The sequence below is a fragment of the Micropterus dolomieu genome, linkage group LG13, assembly GCF_021292245.1.
Source record: "Micropterus dolomieu isolate WLL.071019.BEF.003 ecotype Adirondacks linkage group LG13, ASM2129224v1, whole genome shotgun sequence".
In the NCBI taxonomy this organism is placed as follows: Eukaryota; Metazoa; Chordata; class Actinopteri; order Centrarchiformes; family Centrarchidae; genus Micropterus; species Micropterus dolomieu.
In genome coordinates this window covers 29018977-29032876 of record NC_060162.1, presented here as the reverse complement: position 1 = coordinate 29032876, position 13900 = coordinate 29018977, and the positions used below count along the sequence as shown (strand labels likewise).

Below are 13900 nucleotides of genomic sequence, written 5' to 3'. Positions count from 1 at the left end.
GGGATTCTGCACATGCTCAAAGCACAATTTTCCCCTCGCGGGTTACATTACTGACGCGAGCAGAGAAATTCTGCACACAAAAGTAATATGCGTGTGTGTCTGTCGCATGTGCGAGCATGGATCTAACAACCTCTTGCGTGAATCTATGATCCGCTCACGAGTTTTGGCAGGTATATGCTAAAGCAGTTGTGTTTCGGATTATGTTTGATCATGAGTTCAAGCCTATGGTTCAAGCATGCGTCTGAGCACACGCCTGATTGCAATCTTAAAACACACCGCCAGTGGCCGCTGAAACCCCTTTAAAGATCCAGTATGTAATATTTAGGAGGATTTATTGACAGTAATGGTATATAAAGACCTCACATATGAACCGCTATGTTTTTATTACCTTAGAATGAGCTATTTCTATCTACATACACCACGGGTATGTCTTCATGTTGTGCTACCATTTTTCTACAGTAGCTTGAATGGACAAAATGCTCTACAGAGCGCGTTTCGTCAATACATTGAATATGTAGGTAGAAAAAGCAGTAGTAATACAGATGTAATGGTAGTAGTAATAATCGTCTGAAGTAAGAAGATAAGTCAACTAAACAGAACTAAAGTCAGGCGAGGTTTAACTCAGATCAAACTAAAGTGTTACTGTACAGAAGTTACAACCAAACCAAATGTGTATGCCACAAATAGAAACCAGTGTACTGCCAGCAATACTAAATAAACTGAGTATGGTGTTTGAAACACAAGTCACGTCCTCATTTGTTTGTTTGTTTATGGAATTGGCCCTGCCAGGGATGTGATGATCTGTGTACCAGGCTGCATTGCAAGGTACCTTCAAGTGATTCCTCCGTTGGTGTCTGTCATCCTCTCCACTTGACAGTCTCCAAGTTAAATTCCCTCCCCATTAGTCCAGCGCCCACTTGAATACAATGGCTTTTTTAAAATGTTGAATCTCTCACCTGCTTGGGGGGACTAGTTTGTGCCTGATTTAGGCAACAGGATGCCACTCCTTTGGTTTTCCCTGTAGGAGCACAGCTTCAATACCTTTCTCAGATGCAGCAGTTTGCAAGATACAATTTTTTAAAATCAGAATCTGGTCTATGGGGAACTGTTACACACGGTATAAAGTCTCCATTAATTAGTCAGTGTAACTTTCACGGTACATTTACAGCTAAACTGAGGCGTATTGTTGACTCTTTTTTTCATCAAATCTTCTACTATTCAGGGTCACCCCCATTGTAGACATTAAGTTAGTACCTTGGTCCGTTAAGATTCCATGGGGGAAATCCACTCTTGAGAAGAACAACCAAGGTGAAGGTCACAGCTTTGACAGATCTCAATGTATAGACTTATCAGAATCAGAATCAGCTTAATTTGTCAGGTATGTGTACACAATCGAGGAATTTGACTCAGGATTCTACATTGCTCACAATATGCTTACTTATATAATAATATAAACAATATAGACAGTTTGAGACAATAGTGCAATGAGCAGAGTGCAAAAGATGCAGGAGTAAATTATTATTACTATTATTGTTATTATTATGTACATGTCGGAGGTGGATGTGATATACAGGTACATATACACATACATGTATACATGTACTCATGTACACAGTGTGATGGAGCATAGTGCAAAAGATGCTGGAATAAATAAGTATTATGTACAGGTGTTATATACATGAGGTTGGTGGATTTGGTATACAGATTATACAAAATAACAATATGAACAGTATGAACAGCACTGAAATAGAGAATGGTGAGTAAATAATAAGTGGAAACCAGTAAACAGGTGCTGATTAGAGGCAGAGTTACTGGGTTATTGCACAGGAATTGATCCTGTGAGTCAGAAATCAGCTGTTCACCAGAGTGATGGCTTGTGGGAAGAAACTGTTCCTGGGTCTGTTGGTTTTGGCGTAAAGTGCTCTGTAGCGCCTACCAGAGGGGAGGAGCTGGGCCTCTCTGATGATGGAGTCAGTGTTGGGCTTCCACTTTAGGTCCTGGTATATAGTGGATCCCAGACTTATGCATATTTGGACTACCTGCTGTTTATCAGCAACTCCAACATTTAACAAATAGGCCTAATAGACAAAATTTTTGTGTCACCAAGATGGGAATGGTCTGGAGTTGTACATGGTACATGTTGTCTTTAGACAAGGATCTGAGTACTGCGATTATCAATCAGGGCTAATTCTTACAGTAGTAATTTTCATAGACTGGTTGCTCTTAGGCTTAAAGTCAACATTCTGGCACAAAACACATTTCAGCACATTCATTTAGTGTGACCATTTCACACAGCTGTGCATCACGTTACAGCTGTGCCACGGTTTTGTTGCGTCCTTTCCTGGTTCAAAGTCCACTGGAAGCGTCTCAGAAGCGTTTCAGCAGCGGAGCTTGTAGCCTGCTCCACGTTATTGACTTAATAATTCAGCTACTTTCTTCACAGCTCTCTGTGACCTCGTTTTGTTCCATCATCAGTACAGCTGCATATCCCACAGGGACCATTTCAGAATCAGAGCATTTTGCCTTTGCCATTTCTGTCTGATTTTGCTGACATTATTCGGCCCTGGTAGCATGATGATGATTTTTTCTTCACGTGGACCCTAGCGGTATCTCGTGTACTTGCGGACGCAGAATGTTTAACACTTGCTTAACACGACACAGGGGGATTCAGTGATTCCAGGGATACAGTAGGCTTACCCACCCTTGAGTACCACCTCTTGTGGTATTGGTGGGGTGCTTGCATGTAGGTCTCTCTCTCTCTCTCTCTCCCACCTTTCCTGTCTCTCTTCAACTGTCGCTGTCGCGTAAAGGCTGAAACGGCTAAAAGAATGATCTTTTAAAAAAAGAAGGTACCCTCAAAGACCAGAGCCTTCTCAACCGAATCTAATTGTGGAACCATTTGACATAAGAGGTCATTTCTTTGTGTATCTGACTGATGAGTTTAATAGCTAAAACCAAACATTAACGCTGGACCTTACTAATGCTCTAATGCTTCTTGGGAGTCCAAGAAGAGTGGAGGAAATACCAGCAAATTAATGCCCAAGGTGGTGGAATCACATATGGCTGGGAAGTAAGGATTTGACATATTTTGTGTGGGTGTCCACATACTTTTGGCCATGTGATGACATATTGTATGTTTTTCACCTAAAAAAAATATTTCTTTTCTATCAACTTACCTCACTTTGACTTCACCAAGTACTACCCCTTCCTCCTTCTTTTTCCAACACCAACACCTCTGATAGACTCCATCAGGGTAAAGTAAACCTCCAGGAGGTGAAGAAATTAGTGCTTCTGACTGATTGCTGAGAGTATTTCCCTGCTAACAAACATGTTGAAGTATGTCGTCAAAGAATCCTGAGGCCTTACTCTGACTTCTTGAGATTTGGTTGAGAATACAGCATGTTCCCGCTCTCTGAATCCTGCTTTTATTTTCCCCTGCCTCCTAACAATCATCTTTTGATTACTCCTGCTAATTAAAACTCCAACAAGCTGCCACCCGAAGCCACCACCCACCCACCCAGCCTTCTTCTTTAGGTCACCCCGCTCCCTGAGGAGGGAGAGCAAACAAGAGAACAGTGAAGGAACACACACAGTCTACTTTCATTACTTCATCATCTCCACTCCTCTTATCCCCTTTAATCCTGTACCTCTTTATGCTTGTTAAGCTGCTGGAGCAGTGTGGAAGCATAGGGCACAGGGCCAGAGGGTCAAGGAGGCTCCTTCAAAGAGGTCGCCCCTAGCAGTGGTGGTCCAGGTCTTCACTGAAGTGAGTGGCTAAGGACTTTTCATGAATCCTCTGTTGGAACAAACGTTCACTCACACTGAAAGCTGCACCAAACAAGAATTTAAAATAAACAAGACTAAAAGTCTCTATCTTCAATAGAAGCTATTTGTTTAAGTCTAAAGCCTCACTAGCTGCTCCTTAAAGCTGCAGTGTTCAGTAGTCCCCTCATGTGTTGGACAGAATGAACACCAGAAACCTGATTTTGATAAAGCCTTAGCAGTTGTATAGCTAAAATGTAAAGTTTGTCCTGAGGGAAGGTTTATCCTGTTGGGACCATAAAAACGCTGAGTAGATTTCATGAAAATCTACATTTTGGATCTTTTATGTGTGTTGAGAGTTGTGCTAGGTGTAAGCTCACCTGTCCAAAACAGAAAGGGGACGCTTGTCAGAGAATCCTAGGTGAACAATTCAGTTTTTTTGGTGAAGACACTCTCACTGGGCCTCATGTTATTTCCATTTCATGTTTATATAGCACTTTTCTTAATAATATTACAGAGTGATTTACAAAAAGAAAAGGGACAAGGGAGATAAATGAGAACGAGGAACATGAGCTGAGGAAGCAAAGACAATAAAATATACCCAGGCATATGCCAGTGGATAAGGAGCATCCTGTGGAATAGATCACAGAAGGTTAATAACATAACCTCACACCCTCTCACCCTTGGCTCTTCTCCTTTTACACCGCCCACTTTACATCCACAGACACTTCAGTGAGAACAATAAAGTATGCTGACGACACAACCATTGTAGGCCTCATCTCAAACAATGATGAAACCCAGTACCGCATTGAGGTGGACCAAGCTGTCACTTGGTACTCAAACAACGACCTCCAGCTCAGCAGCCAAAAGCCAGGAACCCATTATTGACTGTAGACGTAGGCCATTTCCCAAAACACCCATACAAATAAATGGCATTCCAATGACCATCACTGACTCCTTTAAATTCCTAGGAACACACGTTAGCAATAACTTGAAGTGGACAACTAACACTGAACACACTGCAAAAGCTCAACAAATACTTTACTTCCTCAGGCAGCTTAAAAAATACCAGATCAAGCATCAACTCGTTCTGTTCTACTCAGCTGTCATCGAGTCCATTATCACATCATCGATCACAGTATGGTACGGTAGCAGGGAGAGCCAAACAAAGAAAAAACTACAGTGGACTGTCAACAAAGGTTCTAGATCCTAGATCATAGGTAAACCACTCCCCTCAGTTGATTCCTTTTATACACATCCGACTGTTAAGTGAACAAAGAGATTCATCTCTGACCCCTCACAGATCACAGATCACTCTCCACCAAGACCAAATGCTTCATAAACAGCTTTTTCCCCATAGCCATCAGGACTTTGAACTCCTCCCTTCAGTTGTCTTCAGTTGCCTCCTCATATACTACCAGCATGGCCATGTACCCAATGTAGTTTATATTGTTACACGTTGTGAAGTGTATTGTCTTTTTTTTGTTGTATTGTACGTACGTGAGGCAGAGCTTAAACAACATAATGTACTGAAAACAAATTCCACCAGCATTGTAATGCGGCTAATAAAACAATCTAAAAAAAAAAAAAAAAAGGAATAAAAACAGTAAGTGTTTTAAAAGTATTTGTCACATGCCACTTATCTCTTTCTGGTGCAGTAAGACGCTGCGACAGCACAGACTACTAACAGGCCGCGCTAAACTGGTCTAAGAGTGTACTGTTGTCTGTCACCGTCTGTTACTGTGTGCTGTTGTTGTTGATGTGTATAGTACTGTGGAAAGGAATTTCGCCTAAAGAAAATATTTGCCAGACAAAATTTTTATCATCTTCATCTGAATGAATTGGGAGATTAACTGTCTTTCCTGAAAACAACAAAAATAAAACAACATAATATTAAAATACTGTATCGGCGTTTGCTGTTATGTCTGTATGGGTAGTTGAAGGGGTTGGTGGCTCCTTTGTAGGGTTTTTCTGGCTGTAAATATTGATGTATATTTTGTCACTCTTACTGGCACCGGTGAGGTTAGGGAAAGATGGAGGTCTTAAGATGGTGGTTAAATATTGAAAAAATCAACACGTCCTGTTTTGTGCTTTTTAGCCATGCTTGCTCAGGCAAGATATGAAATATATCAGAAACTATTCTACTACTATTAACTCCTCAGAGCACTAATCTCTTTATTTCACTAAACCCATCTTTGCCCCAACACACACGCACCTACACACACTCACACAAACACTCCCCACACTAGAAGTTAACCCTTCCAAAAAGATCCTCCACACAACTTTCTATTTCATCTTTTCTCTCTCCTCGGCTTCTCTAATCCCTCCTCTCTCTCTCTATTTCCGCTCTCTTTGGTAAGTTTTCTAATGTACACTGTGAGCTGTTGAGAGGAAGAATGTCTATAGAGATCTGTTGCTTTGTCTTGAATATCAGCCGCCTGAGTCTCCGCTCCTCAGCTTGGTTGCTCTTCAGCTTGAAGTCATCACTCTAAAACTATAGAGCTGGTCCACACATAGGACCCTCTGTGACTCCAAACAACAAAACAACATTCATGCATTTAGGCAATCCCTCTTGTTTCTGAGAGAGAGAACACAGCACATGCAGGATTTCCAGCTCCGTGCAATTATTTCTACTGCAAGTATGCAATGATTGAATTGAACTGAATTGAATTGCATCTGATAATAGTACCTCTTAGCGATGAATTGTCAGGTGTGTGGAGCAGAATTTAAAAGTCTCTCTCAAGCTCGTTTATTTATTTTTTTTCAGCACATAAAAGTGAGTGTTGACACAACTGCTTTGGTCACCTTTTGACCACTTTTAGCCACTAAGGTCTTCCAAACAAAACCTGTTGGCTATACCGCGTGCCAAAAATGAAAAACAAGGCGACTGTTCTTTTGCTGTCCTAGCACCCTGACTCTGGAACAATCCCATTAGATCAGCTGAGTCTGTTGACTGTTTCAAACTCAATTTAAAACCGTCTTCCTTAGAACGACAATTTTAGTCTTCAGATCTGGTCAGACGACAATTTGTACAAACTAGTTTTTCTTTCAACCATACCCTGGGCTTTAGGCTATTAAAACACTTGGTGTTGACTTTACAGTGGGCAGTGCCACTGCAGGAAGTGGTGTGCCCTTTATGTTGTAGAAAATGGTGTAGAGGTCGGGGTGGTGGATGTCAGGAGATCAGTTCATTTGTTAGTGTAACCAGAACCACAGTCTTTTCCTAACTGTACTATAGTACATGTGCAACTATGGTATAAAACCAAGGTTTCAAGAAATTAGTTTAAACAATGGCATCAAATGTTACAAAAATTTCACTGAAAGTGATGCAGGGTTTTGCAGAATTATCCCTATATATACACATTCTTGTCAGGCAATAGGGTTGTTTTTAGGAGATTGCGTGCTGGTGTCAGCTGAAGTAGATTGAATTTGGATAACCTTTTCTCATCTATGGTTCTCTGCCAAGATTAAAACTTGTGGAGCCAATGGCAATGATTTTGAAAAACCTATTATTTTCTCATCACTTCTTTCCAAATGAATCATGCTCATAGTAAGATAGTAAGTATGTTACCATTTATACTACCTTTACATGACCCTGGACTCACTCTGAAAGTCTGTCTTGCAGCCATTCTAGTCAATGCTTGTGCTCACACCAGAAGCGCTGCAGTGCGTCCCAGTGCATGTCTATCCGCTCCACTCCAGAGAGTACGCTGCCAGGGTATTTTTGCACAGCTTCTGTCAAGCAGCACAGAGCAGGGGCAACTTCAGCGCCGACACAACGTAGCAAAACGTTCATTTCAACGGAAACGGTGGTGCCTCGGACACCCTGTTGTGCACACAAGCACTTCATTTTCCTGCCTTTTTAACACTGTTATGTTTACAAACTTATTGCATATGATTGGGTAACACCTGTGACACGTCCACCAAACAGAAGAAAACATATCTCTTGCACAATTCGGTCAATTCGAAAACATTGCTAAACGTTTTGAGATTGAACTCGCCCTAGATGAACCAAGGAGAAGACACAAAAGGGCAGAGAATCCGGTCAATTTTCAAAATAAAATACCCTGTGCAGACTCCCAGTCGTATTTTAACAGTAAACACAGACAAAAAAAGAAACCATTTAACTACGCAGCCTAATTAACCATGGTAGAAGCACAGAAAGCAAGCACTATTCACCAAATCAACAAAATGTAAACATGAAATGCTCCTTGTGGGATGACGGAACGAAAGCGGGCCACAGAGAGCTGTGAAGAAGGTAGAAGCACAAAATAAGAACAATTAAAAACAAGTCATTAACGTGGGGCAGGCTGCACGCTCCGCTGCTGAAACACTTCTAAGAGGCTCCCTGTGGAAGTTGACACCGGGCTGAGGACAGGACTAAACCGCAGGGCACACGCAGCCTGTGTGATACACAGTAGCCTACGTCTGCCCCTCAGAATTCCCATGATGCCTGACAGTGAAGGGAGTTTTGTTAAAATTTGCTAATAAGTTTCCTATTTGTTTGAAATACAAATGTTACTTTAATTTAATGTGTCTGCTTAGAATATAGTTATTTGTTGGTGAATGTCATTCTTGTGGTGGTTAACCATTGAAACCAGGAGTGAAGCGTTTCATTTGATAAGAGCAGCTTTCTCAGCCGCTCTTGTCTATAGTCAACTGACATTAACTTCGTGCCCCACGTAGGGGCCCCTCACCCAGCCGGGGTGATCGGCTGCCCACTGCACCCATGCTACCTCTGCTTGTGATTGTTTCTCCTAACTGTGGTCTAGTGTTGCAGTTCTTTTTGATTCGCAGCTCCTTTGATGGCATATTTGATAAAAAGATTAATGGGTAAATACGACATCTTGAATTTTTCAAAGTATACCAAATTGACACCATATTGGTTCAGTAATATTCCCTCATCTAAAAGCACCCACTTGCTTTTGAAAGATCACATACTGCTGTGGTTGTGGGCAGTGGTTAGAAAATTGTCCATACTCTTTCCATTTGAATCAGCCCTTTGAGCAGGCCTCCTGTGGGTCCATTATAACATCAAAAAGCCTTTCACATACACAATGAGCATGAAAGGGTTAAAATGAGTGCTAAGTAATAGCTCATTTATTTTCACTTGAACACATCTGGCATTTCTTCTGGTTTCTGGTTTTGCTGTGTAGACATTAAGTTACAGTATACACATGTTCAGTAATGAGACATATGGAATGTCATTTAAATCAATCAATCAATAAATAAGCCTGTGAAATATATCCTGAAATAAATAAATGAGGCAATAAATACAAAATAAATCTGTGTGTGTGCATATATTAGGGCTGTCCCCGACTAAGGATTTACATAGTCGAATCAGAATTGTAAAGTCTTGCTTATAGTCGAATGATGGTCAAATCCTGTGTGTGTGTGTCGGGGGAGGGGGAGTTACACATGGTAGCTCCGCTTTAATCTTGAGAAGCTGCAGAGCTGCAGTCTCTGTTCATTGGTCACTGGAACTTACACTGTAACATTACATTTCCAGCTAAGCTGTGGCTTATTGTTGAAACTTCTCTCTCTGCTCTTGTCAACTTCCATTCATCAGTCTTGTGCAGAGTTTTGCATGCGGCCAACAATTACATGCACGTCGCACTTCCCTGCAGTTCTATTTCAACTATCCTAATGTTTAAAAATGTATAATATTGACATTGAGCTCCCACAGATAGCCAAATTGGCACTTCTGTTATCATAACCACATTGTGTGAACGACATAAGACAGTTTTACGCGTTGAGTTGGCCCGGAGAGTACCAACGACTGTAAAACAACCGTGTTTTTACAGCTTCCTTCAAACCTTCAAAATAAGAGTTCCAATGCAGAAGTTGCACCGAAATACCAAAATAAACACAAGAATAACAGAGTAACAAATGTTATAAAATAAACAAACTTGCTACTAATAAATGACGCTTACATTCCGGCCCCTAATTGTTAATGCTGCAACATAATGATTACATCTTTAACATTAAAGAGTCATTTATCTCAGAATTCAGGATTCATCACACAACACACATAATTTATGTATTGGCCTTTCCAAAATGCTAGATTTAGTTTTGACAAATACACGTCTCAGAAGTCCATTTGAATCAGAAAGTATCCTTTCAACCTTTCCCATCAACCAGGAACTTCTTGGTGCACTGTCATCAACTAAAAGGACAACATCTCCTGGTTTCATATTTCTCCTTGTTACTGGCAGCAGTGGCAAGTACTCTTTAGTCCATTGCTTCCAAAAGATGTCAGACAGGTACTGCACCTGTTTCCACCTCCTCTTGCCATACAAGTCCTCTCTGTCAAACAGTCCTGATGGCAGCACAGGCTGTCCTTTAAGGAGAAGGAAATGGTTAGTTGAGAATGCCTCCAAATCATCTGGATCACTTGACACTTGTGTTATTGGCCTGCCTTTAACAATTGCCTCAACATCACACAACAATGCATGAAGGGTCAAGAGGTTGCTGTTTCAGAATATGGTTGAGAACTTTCCTTACAGAACGTATCTGTGTCTCCCAAATACCAGCAAAATGTGAACCTGCTGGTGGGTTGAACATCCAGGTAATGCCCTTTTGCATGAACATTTCTGAGTGGTTCCATCCTTGAATTGCTTCACGTATTTTATTCTCTGCTCCCACCAGGTTTCGTTCCGTTATCTAATCTCACGACACACACTTGACCTCTCTTAGCAACAAATCTCCTGAATGTGTTTATGCACGAGTCAGTTTGTTGTGTGTTGGCAACTTCGATGTGAATTGCTACTAATAAATGCACTTGTATCATAACAGCCACTGCAATGATTCGATGGTGAGATTGGCAGTCGAATCTGGCTCAACCTATCAAAGCATCGAAGCTTCGACTATTTGGGGTCACCCCTACTCAGGCCCAGATTAAGAAGTCAGAGGCCTCTGGGCACAAAGTTTTATAGGGCCCTCACCCGCCAACCCATGCACATGCGCACAATCAAGGTTTTGAATTACAGGGTATTATTTGTTGGGAACACATCTAGTTTATACAGGACCGATCACTATTAAAAGAAATGGACAGACAGATTGTTCAATCATGTCATGATTGTTGCAATTATTAACCAGATAACCTGGTGATAACATCACCACAAATCCACCACAAAACAAAGCAATCAGATGACCAGAGTCGAGAAGAGCATTCAGAACCAATGACGGAGTTCACAATGAGTTGGTCATTTGTCATGTGAAATACATTAGGTATTCTGCTCATTTTCAGGTTCAAAATCTTATTTAGGGGTTGTACCAGAACAGGTTTACATGATTGAATTTTCAAAAAACACCATATTTCTTTTGATTGCTGCAGCTCCTCTTTTCATCCAGTGTTGAAGACTTCGTTTTAGCTATGGAGTGATACATCTTGTCTCTAAATGATCTTTGTTGCGAGTTGCATATGCGCAGTTTGTAATTAAGGACTACTAGCCAATCAGAAGCAGAGTAGGGCGGGTTAGCGAGAAGCCGGTAAAGACGGCTTCAGTTCAGCTGTACGGCTTCAGTTCAGCTGTACATGTTGCCGACCAGCTCGAGTCCAGCTTGGTAAGTGCAACAACCAAGAATACCAAGGCTGAGTGACCCCCGTGGAGGAGAAGGCTAGAGGCCAAGATCAAAGCGGAGACAAGTTAGTCAGCTCTCAGAGCTACAGAAAGGTGCAAGGAAGGGGTTACCTAAGAAATACAACAAGCTGTCTATACGTGAGGCACTGGAGACTGCCAATCAAAGACTTACCACTCTGGCTACCCGTCTAAAGAGATACAAGGGAGAAGCAGAAGCCTGGAGAATAAATCGGATGTTCCCCACCAAACCATCCAAACTGTACTCTCAGACACCTCCTAAGGTAGTTGAGAATGACCGAGCTAAGATCCTGTGGGACTTCAAGATCCAGACTGACAAACTGGTGATGGCTAACCAACCAGACGTGTTGATGAAGGCAGCAGTGATAGATGTGGCAATCCCAAGCGACAGCAACATCAAGAAGAAGGAACACGAGAAGCTTGAAAAATACCAAGGGCTGAAAGAGGAGCTAGAAAAGATGCGGAGAGTAAAAGCAACAGTGGTGCCAGTATTAATCGGAGCACTGGGGTCTGTGACCCCCAAACTGGGAGTTTGGCTCCTGCAGATAGGAACTGCTAAGATACTGCGTAAAACCTTCAACCCTAACCCCTAACCCTAAAGCAGAATACCTAAAAGAAGCTGTCAACGCTGTCTACATAATTAAGTTGTATGTATGTATATATATATATATGCAGTGGCGGCTGGGAGTATATATATTTATATGTGTGTGTGTGTGTGTGTGTGTGTGTGTGTGCGCGCGCACACAGAAACACACATATACTGTATGTGTACAGTGTTACAAGTCTGAAAAGCAGCAACAGTCTTTCCTTATGTTTCACTTGAACAATAGGACATATTTGATAAAGCATTTCACTTGTCTGACCAAAACATTTACTTGTCCCGGACAAGTTATGATGTTAATTGTCAAGCCCTGCATGTTGCACTCACAAGCATTGAAGCTGGTGAACTGACACTGACTAACACATTAACCCAGCAAAGTTCAGTCAGTTCAGGCTCAGTCATTCATTTGCAACAGCAAACTGAAAACTTGGTTTGAGAGAAAACCTGTCTTCCAGCTAGGCTAGGCCAACATGGCTTGCTAGCAAATTTACCACAAGTTGACACTGCCAACCGATTAACATCAGTTAATTTATATTTGTAATAATCATTAGGACATAAATCGCAGGACTCTCTGTCACCTGCTACTACAGTGCATTGTCTTTTCCTTTATACTGATATATAAATAAAGTGTTCATAGCTCTATTCTTTTTTCCCAAAGTTACATCAATCTGCACATCTCAATCAATGACATGGAAGCATTATTTATATTTTGACAGAAAGACTAGACATGGAATTGGGGGGAAATATCATGCATTTGTTTAATAAAAATATTTCGTCCTAGTTTTTGTCAGCGAAATTAACACAACAAGAATGAAGTTCTTATTAGGGAGCTCTAACTGTGATGGAAATTGTGAGCTGGTCAACTCTAGTGTTGAGGAAGGTTTTAGGAAACTTAGGATAAAGCTTGACCGAGGAGAGTGGCATCAGCTACAAAGTGGGCAGAACCTCTCTGGAGGCTGGCAGCCAGGGGGCGAAACCCTCTGGAGGTCAGGGAAACACAATGCTGCTGAAGCACAAAGACAGGTGACTGTTGCAGCTCAGCAGGATCAGGGGGGTTGCTGCAGGTTAGGCTTAGCTGATTGGAACTGTGGAACTGTAAGTGGTCAGTAAAGGGAAGCCACTGTAGCCTCAAAACCAATGAAACAATATAAAATTAGCAACATTATTCAAATGAAACTGTCAGGAGAGTTAGCAAGTATGGCTAATGATGCTACCACTTTGCAGTTTAGTCCCGTCCTCAGCCCAGTGTCAACTTCCACAGGAAGCCTCTTAGAAGTGTTTCAGTAGCGGAGCGTGCAGCCTGCCCCACGTTAATGACTTGTTTTTAATTGTTCTTGTTTTGTGCTTCTACCTTCTTCACACGATTTTGATTCTGATGGGACTCTGAACTTTAATGACAATTGCCAGGCAATCCTGGCGAAGAATACAGGACAGGGTCAGAACACCTTTAGACAGGGAAGGATTCGACACTTAACCAAAATATAAACTGTCAGTGGTAGAGGGCCTCAGGTCCAGTGGCAAATTATATAATGTGGTTGTTAACACTCCTCTCTCCTGTGTGTCCTCAGGTTGTTTGCCACCAAGTGCAGCGGCTGTCTGGAGAAGATAGTACCCACAGAGTTTGTAATGCGAGCACTGGAAAGTATTTACCACCTCAGCTGCTTCTGCTGCTGTGTCTGTGAGCGCCAGCTGTGCAAAGGAGACAAGTTTGTTCTAAAAGAAGGTCAGCTGCTGTGCAAGAGTGACTATGACAGGGAGAGGGTCCTTCTCAGCACAGTCAGTCCAGACAACTCAGACTCAGGTAACACTGGGGATTATTTAGCAGACGATTAAATAGCAGACTATTACAAACCCAGTGAATTTGAAAACACATAAAATGAATTACTTAAAGGGGTCATATTGTGCTTTTTGACTTTTTCCATTTCCTTTTTTGTTT

At 41.6% G+C, this 13900-nt stretch overlaps 1 protein-coding gene across 4 annotated transcripts in view; it reads left to right on the top strand.

The window, feature by feature from the left end:
- The window catches only part of LOC123982260 (LIM homeobox transcription factor 1-beta-like), a 56264-nt gene that overhangs the window by 16269 nt on the left and 26095 nt on the right, over positions 1-13900 (top strand). For all 4 annotated transcript variants that reach the window (XM_046067694.1, XM_046067695.1, XM_046067696.1 and 1 more), the window contains exon 3: positions 13533-13765. In XM_046067694.1, coding sequence (XP_045923650.1) covers positions 13533-13765 — 233 coding nt within the window. The remainder of the gene's footprint in view (positions 1-13532; positions 13766-13900) is intronic.